Genomic DNA, 19509 nt, shown 5'->3' on the forward strand with positions numbered 1-19509 from the left:
CATGAAAGGTGCTAAATAAAGTGTTGATTTGGTGTTTCTCTGGCCAGATGGATAATGATCGCAAGCACAAAGTGAAAGTATCTGAAAAGCTTCTCAAGGGAATGAAATGGAATATTGTTCATGTGAAGTCAAGTCACCACATTTTAGAGAAGATAAAACTAAAAGAAAGATCCACAAACGGACCGTTTCATTACTTCCACAGTCTCATGTAATACAAATAATCCTAGTATTTTTTTCCTATTCCTTTCCAGCATCTGAAAAGTTAATATATTTTTTATTTTTGTTAAAACCCTTGAATTAAAGCTCAAAGTTTACACTTTTACAGTCACATCTGAATGGCTTCTTTTCAAATGCATTGTGTTGGTGCACAGGGAGAAAAAAAGCAACAGTTACGTCATCGTCCAAAAATTCATATGAACCCCGACTGAATACACATGGAAACAGACGCGCTGGCAGAGCCTCTTCATGAATGCACCTTGCTGCAATATTTACAGCACTATTTTATTTGATCTTGATATGATGGGCAGACATCTGAAGCCGAAGACGCCAAAACGCTTCTTCTCCTGGGCATCGCATAGCAAAAAAAAGACCAAGTGCTGTTGGTTGATCATGAGTCCGAAAAAACAAAAATAAAGCTAATTAGTATGATTTTTCTGGATTAGAAAAAATAAACATAAGAGACTAACATGTAAAAACATGACCGGAAATACCTCAAGAATGACAACATATCGGCTATGTACAAAAACATCAATAATATATTTATATATATATATTTCATCTTCTATACCCACTAAAATATACCAAAGAAGCAGCTATTGGTCAATCTGAGGAACTCGTTCGCCAACATGTTTTTGAAAACGGTTTAAATATCCTTCAGCTGTAAATGTGAAAACTCGAAAAAAAAAAAAAAAAAGGGAAAAAAGTAAAGACAGGTAAATAAATAAAAAAAAAGAATCCGACAAAAAGTCCTGTGTTTATCCTGGGAGCCATTTTGGAATACTGCAGAGTGTGAGGAGGTAAGCCACTTCAACCAGCTTCTCCAGTGGATCAGAGTTTGTTCGAGGATGTGACCGTCTTGGACCATCCGACACAAAAGTTCCCAAAAGGCTTTTCATTTTTCAGTTCGTCGTCCATTTGTGTACAAAGATTCACAAACAGTTCCAAGACAACTGATGTAGGCCACAGACAAAATAGAAGGGCACTTTTTTTCAAGTCTTAGCGATCTGGGATTGAACCCTCGTGTTGAATCTGGGGGAATGGGGGGGGGGGGGGGGGGGGGGAACACAGTCTGGACTCGGGGAGGGACAGTGGGTTTAGCAGCCTTCTTGTTTGTCAAGAGTTTGTTTCACAGTTGAATCCATTATCCGCCCAGTCGAGCACAAACTTGGCAATATATATATATACATATATATATATATGTATATATATATATATATATATATATATATACAGTATATGAACTACAATCATTAACAAGAAAGACATGGGAGATTCATCCTTAAATACAAAAAAGTGTCTTCTGCTGTCCGTGTGAGAACTTGCTGTAGTGTGTGTTTGTGGCATCTGAGGAGAAAAATAAGGTCCTGAGTTTTGCACTGAGCGGCTTCTGAGGAGAGTGTGATAAAAGTGGGATCTATATAAAATGACAACAAAAGACAAAAAAAATATATTTAAATCTATAGCGTCGATGTGTTTTGCGCGGGATGTGTGTAGTATGTTAGGAGGGGCTGGACCGCGGTAGGCCCAGTATTCGTCCGTTGGTCTTTCCCCCGTTCATGTGTGTGAAGGGGATGTGGTGCTCCTCGTAACTGCCCCTCAGGCCCATGGAAGAGGCCTCGTCCCTGTCCGAGCACTGCTCCCTCTGGGAGTAGGACGACGGGTCCAGCGGGATGCTCTCCATGTTTTCCATGTCCAGGTCAAAGTCCTCGCTCTCGGGCGGCTTGTTCTCCTCACTGTAGAAGAAGGAGAACTCCTGGAAGGAAGGATGCAGGTCCTCCCGCAGCATTTCGATGATCTCCTGGAAGGCCGGCCGCATCTTGGGGTTGTACTGCCAACACATCTGCATCAGGTTGTGTCTGGGTGAAGAAACAGGGAGAGGGAGACCATGGTTAAATGATACTTGGGTCCAGATCTTAATTTGTTGTTCAAGAAAAATTCATATGGAACTTAATCACAGATGAAAAGATTGTTGACTTTCATTAACATTCATTTGATGTAATAATGTTAAATGTATGAATCCTTTGTTTTTCTCGTCTTAATTGTATTTTATGTTGTAAATGGAGCTGCTGCTGTGACGCAAGACAAACTTCAGACGTAACCAAGTATTATCAATCAATCAATCATTCAATCATTCAATCAGGACACATTCCTTCCTTTTTGAATAAAACGGGCAGTTTAGTTAATGCTGAGTCAATCCTACAAACACTGTGTGTTAATTACCACAACAGAAAACAGTCCTGTACAACAACACTTTTAACTCTGATCTCAAGAACAGATAAACATGAATCTACACATTTACTTTAAAGGATTTTAGAGGTGCACCTAATAAAGTGGTCACTTATAGCACATGTTTGTAATTTACCTGATACTAACTTCTAGTTTCCTTATATTATATTGTTTATGATTGCTGCTGTGATCTACACTGTATGAAACTCCAGTGCAGCTCTGATTTAGGACTTTGGGAATAAACAGTTTTAACTCAGGCTGTCAGGAATAATTTAGATATTCCAACTCTTACTTTCCAGTCCATATACAGCGTTGCTCTTGTACTTACAGTCTGTCAGCGCAGTTGTCCGGTCGGTCCAGGTAGCCCCCGTCCATGACAAACTTGAGGACCTGCTCGTTGGACAGGCCCTGGTACGGCTGCTCGGCCAGCGTGCTGATCTCCCACAGCACGACCCCAAAGGACCTGGCAAACAGGCGGAGGAAAGAAAACAACAGCGAAACACAGGAAGAATGAGGACAAGACAATTAGACACCTGACAGAGTGGATCTGCCTGTAAACACTCGTCGGAGCGAACGGGTGGAGCGAGGGCAGAAGCAGCGGTGGCGGCTGCTGGTTAACAAGGCCGGATGAAAAGCAGGTTAGCTGGTCTCACATTTAATATTTGTAATGTGTTTACTGTTTGTTATTCTGGTCTGGACTCGGGAGGAAATTAATCAACTGTGGTGGATGAGTTTGTTGTTTTCATCAACGTATCACAAAAACACATAAAACACATTAAACCACGACCTATGACGATAAATCATAAACTTTGAGGCTTTTTCTGAGGCAATACTTGTCACCAACTATTACTCATAACTATATATCACATGCTATCTACAGCACCTATACCTCAACACAACATGAGAAGTGTCACTGACCAGCAGTCTGAATTTGCAGTGAAGACTCCGTCCTTCAGAGACTCAGGTGCCATCCACCTGACGGGCAGAAGACCCTTCCCTCCTTTGCGGTAGTAGTCGGTCTCATAGATGTCTCTTGTCATACCAAAGTCTGGGAAGAAATAATGAAATATATAAATTAGGTTAGTGACAGTCAAACTGATGATAAAGTGACGTGCTGTATTTGAACACGTCTTATTTAAAACCCACTCCCCTGCAGCTTTCTGTGTCAGCGATGTGTTTTAGCTCACTTTGAAATGTCTTTCTGCTGTTGTTGTTGTTGTTCATCTTCTTATCGTCTTACTAAGCAAATCACTCCCGATGCTGAATACACATTTAGTTTCACTTGAACGTTGTTGTTGTTGAGATTAGGGACAACCTGCTCTACCTGCTGAGCCACAGTTGACCCGCATCTATGGATTATAGCAGCCACATATAAAACCTAATACTGCAGATTATATAAGTATATAATTACTGGCAAATTATATAATGATTACACCTTCGTGGATGGAGTTGTTAAATACCACTGGGGGGGTTCCAGGCCCCAAGAGTGTCAAATTCTACACATGATGGCTTTAGACAAATCAAATCTCCAGTGTCTGTTGTGGTTAATAGAAACGTACCTCCTATTTTGATGGTGAAGTCGGTAGCCACCATGCAGTTCCTGGCCGCCAGGTCCCTGTGGACAAATTTCTTGGCGTTCAGGTAAGCCATGCCGTCTGCGATCTCAGCGGACATTTGGATCATCTCCTTCAGAGTGGGGGGGGGGCGCCCTGGGTTGTTCTGAGGGTGAAGAAGAAGAAGAAGAAACATTACATTTATCTGACTGACATATTTTTAACACGTGTTAATTGTGAAAACATGTCTAGATAATTATTCTTATTTATACCCCACAACATAAAAAATACTTTAGTATAATATTGTAAAAAATGGGATCACGACACGGCTCAATCTGGCTCTTATTCTGGTTAAAGCGACAACTGTATAGTTACAGTGTCAAAAATGTGACAGTTAAATTAACATTCACCTTATACAGAAAAATATTTAAAGTAAATTGTGGAAATAGTCTGTGCTGAGTGTTCAGCTGTTGATTAAATCAGCAGCTTTCAGCAGCTTTTTTTCAGCAGCTGTTCGAATCCCCTTTTACAAAGTGTCAAAGTACATGCTGACAGTCAACAAGAGCAGCAGAGGATCCTGGGTTGAGAAACATGTGTAAAGTAAAACATATATGTGCAACATGTATATGTGTAAACCACTGACAGTTCAGTGGCTCGGATTCTATTTCCTTTAGTGTAAAAATATTTCCTCTGGTAGATATAGATAAAATGTTTCTGCAGGTGTACTTTGGAGAATTCAGCAAATGAGAAGTTCAATCCAACCTAAAACTAATATGAGCATAACTTAAAATTCACTTTGTGATATAGGGGTGAGGGTTGTAATCTGCTTACTTCAGCATCAGGCCGCAGAGAGCGCAGGTAGCTCTTCATGTCTCCGTGGGTCATCAGCTCCATCACCACCAGTGTGGGCTGGCCCTTAGACACGACACCCAGCAGACGCACCTGGGAGACGAAGACGAGGGGATATTTGTTTCAATACAGTCAGGTGTGATCACGTTATGCAACCATGAGAACTGCCACAAGGTGAAGCAGCTGCTCTCCGCACAGTTAAACGCAGGAGAGGTGTGGTGTTTGCACATGATGGTACATTTTGTACATACTATTCTAGATCCAGAACTGTGTCTAATTATTGACAGACACTGGTTGGATCCATTCACCTACACCATTTGCAGCACTTCTACACAGTCTGTCATTAATCAGAACTAATAATCACAATTCTTATTGGAAAATAGATTTCTGTTGCAAAAGGTGTCGTCTCGTCTTACCACATGGTGGCAAGTGAAGGCCTTCATGACCGAGGCTTCGTTCAGGAACTCGATCCTCTCCCTCAGGCTCGCGGACTCGTTCACCGTCTTCACGGCTACGCGTGTTTCTGACTCGCCCTTTATGATGTCCTTGGCGTTGCCCTCGTAGACCATGCCAAATGTGCCCTGACCCAGTTCCCTCAAAATGGCGATCTTGTCTCTGCCCACCTCCCACTCGTCCTCCTCGTACACTGCAAACACATTTCCACAAATATGTTACATGCACAGGAGTTTACAAGCACATGAAAGCAGGTTAATATGATTATGCAGATGGTCAGACTTCTCCCATTTACCAGCATCTTTTCAAATTGAGTGATATTTCAAGTGAATTACATGTTGAATGACATAAGAAACTTTGCATGAAAACAAAGTGCAAGTTTATTTTTGAGAGAGAAGCAACAATCCTTTAAAGCAAAACTAAATCTAAATAAAAAAAAGTTTAAAAAGAACACAGCTTCTATATTATTGATCAAAATGTGTGAAAACGTTACTTACCATCATTAGCACTGAGGTATTCTGGGTTAGAAGAAGCGTAGATGGGACCACTTGGCCCTTGAGTTTGACTATAAGGAAAAAAGAGGAAAAAGTATTCATTAAAATGTTGAATAATAGGAAATAATAAGAAAACAGCTTTTAACAGGATGATGTATTTGCTCACCTCTTCTTGAACAAGACGAATCCTGTCACGGTCACAAACAGCAACAGGATGAAACAGATGACCGGTCCAATGACGATCTTTACGATGTAGAGAGGGTCGCCTGTGGAACACATCCGCCCAGACAATGAGACACATTTCAGGGGAAGAACAAGAACCAGCCGTGTTTGACTTTGTGACAGACGGAGACTTACTTGCGTCCTGGACGTAGAAATATGTGGGCTCGGTCCAGGATCCGTTCCCGGCCAGTGACGTGGCCCGGATCCTAACCGTGTAGTTCCCAGGATGCATCACTTTCAGCTTGCAACCTCGGGTCACTTTGTACATGTTCCTCGACACGCAGTAATGCAACTCCTGTGAAATAGCAACACTGAGGCTCAGGCGATGGACAACAGAGATGAAACAACATCGCTTGACAAACAGCTGCTTTATAAAAAAAGAAAAGTTTGAAATCTCATGTTTTAAATAACATTTTATGATGTTCTTTTTCTGCCGTGTTCAAACAGTTCGTTTCCACTGAGGAAACATCTGTTTTTTTATTGTTTTCCACACCAAACATCCGTCTGCAGCATCAGACGGATGTTTTGTAGACCTGTCTCTATGGCAACTAAAACAAGGTGCAATGGGTAAATTACTTCTTCATTAAGGTTATCAAACAAAGACATTACTGAGACCACAAGCTCCAACTTTCAAAACACAAGTCAAGTAATAAGTATAGCTCTAATTGGTCTGCATGACTGCTCAGCTAATTATAAAATGGATCCATTAAATCTGATTCTCAGTGAAATTGTCTGTCATTACAGCCGAGCCTCTGGTTTAATGAAGGGAAATATGAAGAGTGCTTTCTGGGTAAGAATTCATTTATGTGCAGAGGTGAACCTGCAATGAACTCATGTACTCGGTGACCCAGCGACTCACATCACTACATTCACTAGAGCAATAAAGTCATATAACAGATGAGAGTGCAAATGTGTGCGCAGTGTGTTTCTTCACCTCAGTGTCTCCCAGCCTCTTGTAGTTGACCTCGTACAGGATGATCATACCATTAGGAGCTGTGGGTTCCAGCCAAGTGATGTGAACCGAATTTTCTGTCACCTCGTAGCTGATCTGACCCACAACGTCATCGGCTTTGTCTGCGGACGACAGTCACATGGTTTGACAAATGATATTTCTACTCAAACTCTGGTTTGTTTGGAGTAAACAGAAGATGAGCTGCAGAGGTGTCCGGTTGGCCTCATGGCTGTGACACTAGTTGCATGTTTCCTCTGTCTCTTCACCGTTAGTTACAGGAAAAAATAATTAAGAAATACCTATGAGGTACAGAGTTAGCATGACCAGCAAAAGAAGTCCCATAAAAGTGTAATTTCCTCCATAATTATATGTAAATGTAGTTGGAACCAGATGTTGGGGTGTGACATTAAAGGTGCTATTTGTAAATTTACTGCGCTGCCAGGAGCAGGTGGTGGTGAAGTTCGCTTGCCAAAGTTTCAGCAAACGTTGTGTTTAAAAGACATGAGGTTATAATAAGCTCTCTGAGCGGCACTTCTTCTCCACGGCAGACTGGACGAGTTGGCTGGGCCGGGACTAGATGGTTAAAATGCTAACTTCAGTAGAAACAAAGAAGTGATAGAAGCAAAACAGGAATTTAAGACAGCTCCTGGCAAGTAAAGGGATAAAGGTTGATGCTGAATGTAAGTCCTACATTCACTTCACAAGAGCAAACCTTCTTTACCTTCGGGCATCGTGCGGGCGCTGACGTACGCCGCCATGCTGCAGCGGGCCGGGTCTTTCGGGTGGTTGCAGGCATGGATCTCAATCTGGTAGCTGGTGAAGTGCCTCAGGTTCGAGATGACAGTGGACTCCTTGGCGTGGACGGTGACCACCGTCTTGGTGCTTTCAAAGGTTTCCTCGTCCTCGCCGTTGGGGATGCGTGTGCCCTCTGGCAGGCTGGGGGCGGTGGTGAGGAAGAGGTGCGTGCGGTTGGCAATTCCCATCACAGCGCGCCGCTGTCTCGAGCGTCTAAGATAAGGCAAAGCATGTTCAAAGTGTTTTACATAATGCATGAAAGACATTACATTAGAAAGTATAAAGACATTTAAGGGACAGAGGACAATTACCAACAGCTAATTGGAAAGCAGAAACCGCAGTGAGCAGTAGTTGGAGCCACAATAACATAAAGGCATAAAGTTGGCTGGTCCAATAGCTTTGGACATTATACAGTACTTTGATTATTCTTAATGAAAAGTACTTTGTGTGATTCAGATACGAAACCTAAGATGATGCAATGGAGGCTAAAGCTGTTGTGTGTGAAGTTAAACTCAAAGTAAAGTTGAACTGGATTGAGTTTGACAACATAAAAGCAAAGAAAAAAGCCATTGTCATTTATTCAAGCTCCAAACCCTAACAAATATTCTTTTGTGGATCATGTTCATGAATAACAAAGCACAATCGCTACGGTTTTCTTGATTTTCATTCTTAAAAAGACAAGTCTGTTGTCAGTTGTCTTACTTGATCTCAAAAACTTCATTATGCAGGTAATTCTCAAAGGTTTTGCGGTACTCCGAGTCCTCTTTCTCTTTCTTGAGCTCCTTGTCTGTTTTGGGGCAGGCGCAGCATCGTGTCCCCGGGCCCTGCTCCTCCGTCTGGTTCCACTTGTGCTCCTCGTCACTGTCCACCTGCGTGGGCACCCGCGATGGCAACTTCATCCCTGATGAAATGAAGTCAGACATGGCAACCAGGGGAAAAAAATGAAAACAATCAAATCAGAAAGAATGGCATGACAGCTGCAATTAACACAGACACATAACACAGTCTTATGCATAAACACAAACACACACACACACACACACACACACACACACACGCACGCACGCACGCACGCACGCACGCCTGCGGGCCATGTCTGTCCTCGTCATCCCTCACCTCCTCCTCACCCTCTCTAGTGGAGATAAATTACTAGTGACATGACCTCCCCGTAGACTTCCCATCTCTCTGGATGTTGTGGGAGTTATGGGAGTTCAACAGACAAAAGTTTGGGCTCAGTTACGTACCAACATTGAGGGGCAGGGAATAATATACACGGTCTAGAGCGCGGAGAGGATCCTGATTGTCTGAGTATGTGGTTTTGTGTAGTTTAAGCAACATAACTGCACCCAAGCAAAAGATTCCAGCACCTGATTTTCTTGCTGAGCTTGTACAGAATATTTTTTATTGTTGTTAGGGAACAGTAGTTCAACTATAGGACCGCAACGATGCATCGTCTTCAGTCCCAATACCGATAGTGAAACTGATACATAGGCTTTGAGTATTGATGGGATACAGGTGTTCACTCAATACAATGTGTGCATGACTGTGTGGAAGAGCCTGGGATCCTTCTCAGCACTAGAACTTTCAACAATGGCAGAACCTTTTTGAGGATAGACTGTGCAAAGGAACTAAGAGCTGCTTTTGCAGAGGTACATTATCACAACCTCCTCCACCATCGACATGTTTGTTGTTGCCAGAAACCGTTTATTTTGAGCTGCCCTCTAATAGATGTATTGCTTATCAACCATACCAATGTAAAGGACACATGGGCTGCAACTGTTACATCTTTTTAAACGGACGCATTTCTTTTTGTACATAAAAGCAGCAAGCTTTTGTTGTGTTGATATGCAAATTATGTTTATTGATATATATTTGAAATATCGAATAACCCCTCTAGTTACCCATCAATCAGCATACACAGTCATTACAGTTTCCTATGAGCAGACTGGAGCAAGCCGAAGCAGGGAAAAGCTTCTGAGTGAGAAAAGCTCTTCCAATAATGGAAAGCTTTCTTTCTTTCTTTCTTTCTTTCTTTCTTTCTTTCTTTCTTTCTCACAGCCTCAGACAGACTCAGACACAGTAATACAGACGTGGACACAACAACAGGACAACCACAAACAAAGTGGCTTACCCTTTTGACAGTAGTCAAACTTGTAGAGCTCGCTGGCTTCAGGTTGACGCTGGCAGAAGACCAGGTAGTGAGTGATGTTGCCGTTGGGGTCATTGGGAGGTTTCCACTTGAGGATGATCTGAGACGAAGAGTTGGATGAGGAAATGGCATCCAACGGGACGGAGGGTTCTAGAGAGACAGGAAGAAGTTATTTTTACAGGTACATGGAGAAAAAACATTTATTTCAAACTGTCAACTTGAAGTTTGGACCCAAAACCTGAATGGAAGTTGTGTAGCAAAGCAATTCAGATGATTATATGTGAATCATGATCATGAGGATAGTGTAGATCCATTGTGAGTTGTTCTAATGTAATAATTCTGATACATTTGGTATCACAGTTAGCAGACATCTACAATCATTGGAATTAGTCAAAAATAGAAAAGCTGTTTCAATCTAATTTGCAAGGTCACACAAGTTATAATTTACATATTTGTTGAGGTACTTTTTCGCCTCTGTGCCACAGCTGGTGTCGGGTTTCATTTCAGTTTTATTTAAATCTCGGTTGTCAGTTTGGCTTTGGTAGTTTTAGTTTAGTTCTTTTCTGTGTTAAGTTGTGATTTTATATTTTAAGTTGTTTTACGTAGTTTTGATTTGTAGATTTCACAGTTTTGCTGCAAAAATATTAAATCATTTACTATATGTTACTGCCATATTTAAAATTTCACATTCACAGCTTGCACGGTATAGAGTTGTCTTTTGTTACTCTTGTTTTAGACTGATTATCTGTTTCGTTTTGATTTATATTCATGGTTTTAAAGATCTGTTGTAACTTGTTGGCAATGCTTGCGAAACACCTTGTTGTGGTTCTAGTTTACGGACATGTGACACATCATCATCTTTAAATGTTGCACATCAGTTTCACTGTGACTGAAAGCTTACTTGTCTTTTCACGTTGCAAAACAAAGTACAATTTGTGCTACTTAATGAGTTTGTGGAGAGCTGATTGAAAAGTAGAAAATGAGGTTGTGGTTTGAACTCTGACGCGAGGAGGGAGCGGTGCGTGGGGACGTCAGACTGAACCATAAGGAGCCCCAGACACTTGAGCATTGATGTCACTGTGATTATGTAGTGCCTGTTTCATGAGGGTGCAACAAACTGGTCCGACTGCATTGTCAGACTAAGTTTCACCGGAGACAGTTAATATGCAATGACAGCTTTGCCCTTCCGACGCAGCACGCTGGCTAGAGACGACACAGGCCGGGAACACGGAGACGGCTAGAGAACAGCCCTCCCTCGGCCGACTGAGCGACGCGGCTCTGCTGGAAGCCTGTTCCATGTGAGTGAGGGTTGTTGTGTTTAAAGTTGTTTATCAGGAAGGAAATGCACGTTGTGTGAAAGGAGGCCTATGACAAACAAATCTGTACACGACACGCGCTCGGTGGGTGGCAGGGTACAATTAGGTTCTGGGAAAGAGATTTGCGATCGCGGCGTGACGGACTGATGCAGACATCTTGCACTAGGGGGCCCCCTGTAGGTCAGTGGCGCCCCTGGCGAATCGTGCCATCTGTCTTTCTCATGGCTGTTAAGCCAAGGACGTCTTGGCAGCAGCCAGACTGACACACACAATGCTCAATCCACCAGTCAATGATAGTAACACCGTGGGAAATGTGGATTCAAGACGAGCCTAAAAATAATTGAATGAACTCTGGTTCAATCTGAGGAGGATTCATTACAGAAGTTACTCAGAACGTACGTGTAAAGGCCTTTTCCACCAATGGGAACTCATTACAATCATAACCTGCACTTTGAATGCACATCTATGTAACATCCATCCCCACCACCTTTTTAAAATAGTTTGCATTTTAAAACTGTTTTGCAGAAGAAGTTTGAACAGTAATTGATCACTCACTGATCACAAGCACGTTTCCTTCAGCTTTTCAAAGTGCTTTAATCAAACCACTGCCTTTTCTGAGTAACATTTCAGAAAAAATGTTTGCAGACAGCTGAATGACTTCCTCTGCAGCAACTCTGTGTTTGAGAAATTCCAGTGTGGTTCCAGGGCCCAGCGCAGCACAGAGACGCCTTTGGTCAAAGTTGTGAATGACCTCAGAATGAACACAGATGAGAAAAAGCTCTCTGTACTTGTTCTACTGGATCTCAGTGCGGCATTTGACACTGTGGATCATAACATTCTGCTGGACAGACTTGAACACTGGGTCGGCCTCTCGCCACATTAGAAACGTGACTAAGGAATATCGCTGCTGTCTGGTATACCTATAAAAGCCATAAATCAAGAATGCAGCAGGTCTTGTTCTGACAAATACCAGACAGAGAGCCCACATCACTTCGATCCTAAAATGTTTACATTGGCTGCCTGTCTGTCACAGAATACATTTGAAACTTTGACCGACGTGGTCAAGAAGTTTGTCTGTTGGTCCCTTAGATCCACTGACTCAAACCTATGAAGTGTTCCTGAAGTCAGAACCTAAAAGACACGGAGAGGCAACCTTAAACAACTACGTCCCCAAACTCTGGAACAGTCTGCCTGATGGACTCAGGGGCTCAAAATCTATGAAGCCATGGATGATTTATATATATATGAAATGTATTTTTTTATATGCATGTATATACATAGATTTTTGTATTGCCTTAATATGTTCAGCACCTTGATCTGTATGAGTTGTGCTGTACAAATAAAGTCTATTACTATTATCTGTTTTATGATTGTACTGTACAAAGAGAGAACGCATGAAGAAAGAGAATTATTATTTCACTTTTGATTTATTACCTGTGACCTGGAACCTTTTGGAGGAAACTTGATTCACTTCTTTTTAAAGGACCCACTGATTCTCCACTGAAATCCTGTACGGCTCCGGTTTCATGTTGTGACTTGCATTTTGACTTTGCTCCATACACCTGAAGATTTACGCCACTGAAAAGGCAACACCGCCTCAGGTGAAATGCCATTAAGCTCATTTGCTGTTTGGTAACAAAATGCTATTGTGGGACCTGCAACAATGGAATATGGATTTTTTTTAATTCTAAGCTTACATAACAAAACAATAGTATAATTAAAGTGATGGAATATTGTATTTAACCCGATGCCAAAGTCTTAGGAGGTGTGTGTGTGTGTGTGTTGTCTACACTGTGAATCTTAGCTTCTACCCTTCTCTGCATAGACATTTATGTGCATCTTTGCTGAAGTATGTTTCCAGCTCACAAATATAAGAGGTGCATGATTCTGAATATATCACTGGAACTTAAAGACTAAAGGAAAATGTGAGGGATTTTGAGTCAGATATGCTTTACAGTGTTGGAGGAACTTGTGTTCTCCAGACGAGAGAAAGTGTTGCTGGCTTCACTGCCTGGAAAGATATTTATACCTTTAGAATTCGTGGAGCAAGACATTTGAACAACACAAATCTGAATCAGTCTTACTGGTGGCATTGGTGCGGACGTAGATTATCTCGCTCTTGGCTCCGTGAACCTGGTGCTCATCAGACGCTGAGAGTTGAGTTTTCACCATGATGGCGTACTGTGTCCAGGGCTTCAGCGGCAGGATGAGATGGCCTGGTTCCAACTGCTCTTTTTCCCCCTCTGCTCGATTTGGAGTGTCCACGTCAGCAATCACCCAGCTGTTGGAGCCGCAGGCATCCTGCCCATCAAACTCGGTTACGTTCTGGAATGGTCTGTGAGGGGAAAAAATAAAACAATATCCAAACGAAAAGTGTGTTATTTGTAGGCCCAAATCGAATTCCACTTGAGAAAGGATATCAAGTTTCAGTTTGATTTTTTCAGTCAATTCATCATCGTGTTTATCAGAGCAGTCGTTCGAGGGAAAGAGCTCAGTGAACGTCACTCAGGCCCGAGAGAACCAAAATGATGCTGGTTGAAAAATTTGAATAAATGAAAATGACCTTTTTTTTCTAAAAGCATTCATTGCAACCCACATAGCCTAATTGCAAAACAGGCTGTAGAAATGAAGAGGTGACCTCATAATATTTGCTGATGTTACTGCAGGCGGTTGTGTTTTAAAAAGTCAGCAGACAGCCTCATTTTTATGCATGATTTTTCCATCTGTGGTGTTGAATCCAAAATGCTTTTTTTTCATATTACTTCTCAGTCGGCTCAGTGTCACGATTCTTCAATCGGCACAGAGCGCTAGTTTGATTCTTTTTCCATTTTGCTGCCTGGTCTACTGAGAACATAGAACACATCAGATTGACAGTGCATTTTACGAACACGCCCTATACTTTCTTCTGAGTATAGAAAGCTTGTTGTGCTTGAACACTGATTTCAGATAGAGGACACATTGTTCACAGACGTGCTTATCTTGATTTTTCTGCATGTGTTTTTATAAGAGTCAGTGAAGCCCAGTTTAACATTGGCACAACCCACCAGGTCCAACTGATCTCCATGTTTCTATTCAGCTTATTCTTATCTTTGAAGTGCTTGAGCAGCTGAGAGCTTTTTTTTATTTCTAGCAGAGAACAAAGTGTGATTGTGAGTGTGGCTGCCTGATGACAAAAAAATATTTACTTACGCTTCTTTGTACAGCACCATGAATCCCAGCAGGTCTCTGTAGTCCGGAGGCCAGAACGCTTCCCACTTCACCATTATTTTATCGCTCATGGTTCGGATCAGGGTAAACTTCAACAGGTGGTTCTCACCTGAGGAGACACATTGGATCAATTAGAAGCTACAAGCAGAAAATGTGATAAGGAGACATTACTGAGAATACATTCATTGAATTAGAGTGAGAACACCCTAGTGTCCTGGAGCAGCCAGCAACTCCAACACTGTTAGTGGATTCGTTTTAGATATAAAACTGTGAGCCACATTCCTAAAGTAAGATGAAAAAAAGATTTAATTCTCACATATAACTGATCTGAATCTCGATCTCTATATATGATCACTAAGTATTGATAATTCCTAATTAGGCCATGAGATGAGCCAGTTCCATTTATTCCCTGTGAGATGACGCTGGGAGCTCAGAAAATACTGGGGAGGGAACCTTTATGTTATGATTAGTGTGTCACACATGCCTCACCAGGGTCACAAATTAATTTCCATGCTCAAAACGCCCTGTACCCGTGCTGAACATTTGACAGCCTGTTAATTCGACTCGGAGGATAAGAAGCATCACACACAGTTTGCTGAATGTAAAAAGAACGAATTGTTATTATTTGGTTAGGACCTTCATTAAAATATTCGCCTGCTTTGGTGCATTTCAGTGGATTAATTTACTCATGTCCTGACCTTAGTCTTTATAATCTTAATGATTCAAAATATAATAGACCCAGTGTTTCGGCGGTACGACACAGTCTCATTTGTCTCCCCATAGTTTCATCATGAACTTCTCATAATGATTTAAAAAGACCTCTAACATAGCGTTATGCTAACTGCGTCCCTGCAGAGCTGTGCACGGCGCATCGATTCTCTCAGACCCTCCTTGCCCTGCTGCTGCACTCCGTCTCCGTCTCTCTCTCTCACAACCACAGTGACAACGGACCCATCTGTCATAGTCGGACTGGACAGTTGGAGCACCAGGAGAATTCCCAGCGCATCGGTGAACCATCAAAAATCCATCAAGTTTTTACTGTCCATGGCAGAACTAACAAGAGTAGTTGCTGCTTTTAGCTGTGTGTGTTCCCATGGCAGACACGATATATATATATATATATATATATATATATATATATATATATACATACTACAGTATATGGTATGCAGTGTCTATATATAGACATTATAGACACTATATACACTGTATAGCAAAATGAATTAGGGTTATCCCATAAATAATTATATTCTTTATTCTAGGGATGGTTTGTGATGTTGTATTTAGAAAATAAACTTGTTAAAATAATATTGGTGCGTTGTGATATAAATAGCACAAATCCTATATCACCATGTCCAATAGTTGGCTGTCCTTTTCTCTGTTGGTTGTTCTAAACTATATCAGTAAAGGTCTGCAGAGAGACATCAGCAAACACAAATGAGAGGAAATGACCATCATGACAATAACTATGACTGTGTTTGCGGCTGTGCTAAGGTCGACCTGTGGCCATAGCAACTCATGCAACAGTTAACATGTCCCTGGAGTAGAGGTTCTTACATGAGGCCTGGTCTCCATTGGTCTTGGTGGCGACGTCCATTTTCTTCTGCCGATCTTTGGTTCCTGTGACCTCTCCCATACTGCGGATCTCAGACATGCAGAGTTTGGAGTTGTAGAGGAAAAACATGCGCCCCTGCAGGATGGTGAGCTTGTGTTTGGACCAATCCCAGAGCTGCCGCAGGTTCTGATTGTCCAGTGCATAAAACGAGTAATTCCTAGAAAAGAACACACAAGATTACATGAACATGTTTTTACAGTAAGCGTAGTCCATTCTGCTGCAGTGTTCCTCTACCTCGTCCGAATGAAACCTCACATATGATTTTGGGAAATTCTAACCAGAAACAGCTACCACAGTGAGACATTTTGAAAAGGTCAGTCCTTCCGCTTTTAACTCATAATTACAGGAGGAGGCTCTGAAATGGTTGAGGATGAGATGGGCTCAGAAGACGAAGTCTCACCCGCTTTCCTGTTCCTCTCCACGAATAACACGCAGTTTGCGGAAAAACGAGAGGGACACGAGGGCGTAGGAACGTCGCACTGTCAGGTAGCCAGTGATCTCCTCCAGCTGACCCAGACTGGCTTCCAGTTCAGCTGCTATGTTGTCTACAGAAAACCAGAAAACACAAGCCTTTAAAGTGACTTCTGAATCTGCAACAGACAACTGTTCTTTGACAAACTGTGTTCTCAATCTTGTTTTGTATTTTCATTCCTCTATATGCAAAAGCTGAATAAAATGATCAACCTACTGACCCTGTTCTGACACAAAACTTGTATTTATTTACTTTGGTTATTGTAATTTGTGTGTTACTTGCTAAGGTACATGTTAAATGTTAAGTGTTGAATGAATTGTTTGATTTATCGTAACCTGAAGCACTATTTGATATTATCTGTTCTGAACTGAAGTTTGAATCAAACAAATCACAGATACTCACTTCCTCCACGCAGGTTAATGACCAGGCTTCCATTGAGAACAGTGCAGCCTTTCAGAGCCTGGGCAGCAGTGACAGAGTCCACAGTTTTCAGACCCATGCACACCTTAGGACAGAGCCCTGCACAGGGCATACAGTTGAGGCTGTATAACAAAGAGGAAAACAAGTATTAGTAAAACTGTGTCCACAAGATAACTGTGTAAGCTGAAGTCACAAATGACATGTTTTAAATTTTATTACAGTCATTTTTAAACTTCTTTCTTGTCTTCAACACTGAAACACCATAAACCTGCCTCTCTGCCACCACAGGGCAGCAGGAAACCGCTGGGACATTTCATCAGATTTTAAAATGATATGGTGAACATGATTGCTAGCAGACACAGAACGGTGTTCTCTTTCAGCTCTGTTTTGGTCTCCACCACCTCCTGTTAGAAATATGGCTCTTTTGCAGCTGAATGCAACCAACTCTGTTTCATGTTTGTGCACAGTGCGTCTTCACAGCTTTACACTGAAAGCTGCTGCTTGAGGCTCAAAATAGTTTTGATTCTGAACCAAAACAGTAAAGTTGTCGAACATAAAGGTCAAACAATGAGCTGGAAGATGCTGTAAGGCTCTGCAGAGCTAAAGGGGAACTGCAGAGTTGGGTGTTAGTAGTCCTGTAATGAAAATGTTGAATATTGCTGCTTTAAATAAATCTTCTCTGCACTGCATGCAGAATAAAAACAATGAGGATTAAACCTCAACACTATCCTGAATGCCAGCTTGAACTTTTGTTTTGTTTGAACTAAAAATGAACTAAGCCCAAACTTTGACCTTGACAAGCAAGCTGAACGACCTGGCTTACATAATGTTTTCATAACAAGTCTCTTCTCATAACAAGTATATGGCCATGCCTTTGTATGCCAACCATATTAACCCATTTCCTGAAAAGCCGTCTGTACAATCCCGCTCTCATAATGCGGTAAGTGCAAACTTTGATGAGGTGAAATCCAAAGTACACAACAATCTCTGCAGCCTCGCAGAAACACCCAGCAGCCAGAGCACACATCTTTCAGAGACGTCACACGCTGCACAAAACTTTTGTGGGTTTCAATTTGAGGGAATTAAGGCACAGATTAAACAATGATGGGCTGTTTGCTCTGGGTCAGTGTCCTAAGTACTACATGTGTTCAAGTTGTTTTGCTTTTGGCTGGTTTATTAGGTGAGGACGTCTTTGTTCAGCAACAGTTGAGAAAGTTGGCATTGGCAAATACAGAAGCATGAGGCATTTCTTTTTTTGTGAATGCCAAATAAAAGAAGTGGGCGACAGCTCATGTGCTACAGTTTTTATGACGTTGTCTAGTAAATACATAATGAAAGTAAAACGAAAGTAGTTTGGTATTGTTGCAGCCATGTCGTACGTGTAAAAGATCAAAACAAACCACCTGTATCAAAGCCAAGCACAAAAGTAAAGTGTGTCTGTCATGTGTAAAAAAAGAGGGTTATGGGCCATGTTTTATTATCTGGTTCACTTTCATCTCCACAGCTTAATTTAAAGCCAACAAATGTGAGGGATATGCCAGGGGGACAGAAAGGGCATCATGGGGAAAAGGCAGAGATACGAGTAGAGGTCAGTAGCAGCTTTAGGTTTTTCGATGAGCAGGTATGTTTATTTAAACCCCTGGCGAGAGGTGAACACATCTGCACATCAGCATCAGAGAAGCTCTAGATTCGAACTGTGGAGCTCTTAAATTCCACAATACCACTTCCACTTTACAGAAATCTGTGCAATATAGACCAAAGGACACGATACAAGAATGTAAAAATATACTATAATACTTCATATTTTCAAGATATAGCTTGATAAGTGCCTGACTGTAATTTCTTTCTGTGATGAATTTAAATCAAAGTGATTATATTACTTGAAACACGTTATTCGCTTCAAATTAATCAGCTGATCTCTGATAGAACAGAACAGAACATATGTAAAGAATGTATTTATTCAAGTTCTGATGAAGAGTGGCACAGCTACAGATGTTTAATTTATTATAATAATTCAGAGACTTTCTCAGTCTAGCTGGACACGTGTGTTTTCTTTTTCTGATTCAAAACCTTGTACCTGCTGGACAGCAAAAGAGAATGGGTAGCTCTCTTTCCTTCTCATTTCTTGCTGAGGTGCACTTGAGCAAGGGACTTCAGCTTTTATCTGCTCCAGTGGAGCTGGATCTGCTCGGAGAGTCCAGCTAGAAACCTCTCAGGTCTAAATGTACAGAATGTAAGTTAAAAGTTGCTCAAATGGAGATTATGTGCTTTGCAAACCCTCAGTGAATAAATAAAGGTTGAATACACACGTAACAATACAAACACCGCACCAGAGCGCAACCACTTGTCCTTGTCATCACCATTGTGAATGAGAGACTGTCAAAACTACACTGCTGCATTTGTTTGCCAGACAGAGCCCTTATCTATTTGCAGCCAGCCACAGGGGATCGAGACCCGGCACCCCAGGGGACTCAGTCTGTCCCCAAATTCTCCCTGACACCTCCGCTGTTTAACTGTGAGCCAGTCAAACAGCCTTGTTACACAAGACAGCAGGTCCTGAAAGATCC

General features: G+C 41.7%; 1 protein-coding gene across 2 annotated transcripts in view; it reads right to left on the reverse strand.

The window, feature by feature from the left end:
* Window positions 1-229: 229 nt before the first annotated feature.
* insra (insulin receptor a) overlaps window positions 230-19509 on the reverse strand; it is a 47626-nt gene continuing 28346 nt past the window's right edge. Inside the window, exons 5-22 of one of the 2 annotated variants that reach the window (XM_034614683.1) lie at window positions 16925-17064; window positions 16451-16595; window positions 15993-16207; window positions 14418-14544; window positions 13313-13563; window positions 9895-10062; window positions 8466-8664; window positions 7690-7976; window positions 6951-7090; window positions 6152-6311; window positions 5961-6060; window positions 5798-5865; window positions 5264-5493; window positions 4830-4940; window positions 4005-4164; window positions 3364-3493; window positions 2774-2908; window positions 230-2075 (exon numbers count right to left, since the gene is read on the reverse strand). In XM_034614683.1, coding sequence (XP_034470574.1) covers window positions 1718-2075; window positions 2774-2908; window positions 3364-3493; window positions 4005-4164; window positions 4830-4940; window positions 5264-5493; window positions 5798-5865; window positions 5961-6060; window positions 6152-6311; window positions 6951-7090; window positions 7690-7976; window positions 8466-8664; window positions 9895-10062; window positions 13313-13563; window positions 14418-14544; window positions 15993-16207; window positions 16451-16595; window positions 16925-17064 — 3124 coding nt within the window. In that variant the 3' untranslated portion in view covers window positions 230-1717. The remainder of the gene's footprint in view (window positions 2076-2773; window positions 2909-3363; window positions 3494-4004; window positions 4165-4829; window positions 4941-5263; window positions 5494-5797; window positions 5866-5960; window positions 6061-6151; window positions 6312-6950; window positions 7091-7689; window positions 7977-8465; window positions 8665-9894; window positions 10063-13312; window positions 13564-14417; window positions 14545-15992; window positions 16208-16450; window positions 16596-16924; window positions 17065-19509) is intronic. The other variant, XM_034614684.1, reaches the window with a different exon arrangement.

Source organism: Hippoglossus hippoglossus, chromosome 17, assembly GCF_009819705.1.
Source record: "Hippoglossus hippoglossus isolate fHipHip1 chromosome 17, fHipHip1.pri, whole genome shotgun sequence".
In the NCBI taxonomy this organism is placed as follows: Eukaryota; Metazoa; Chordata; class Actinopteri; order Pleuronectiformes; family Pleuronectidae; genus Hippoglossus; species Hippoglossus hippoglossus.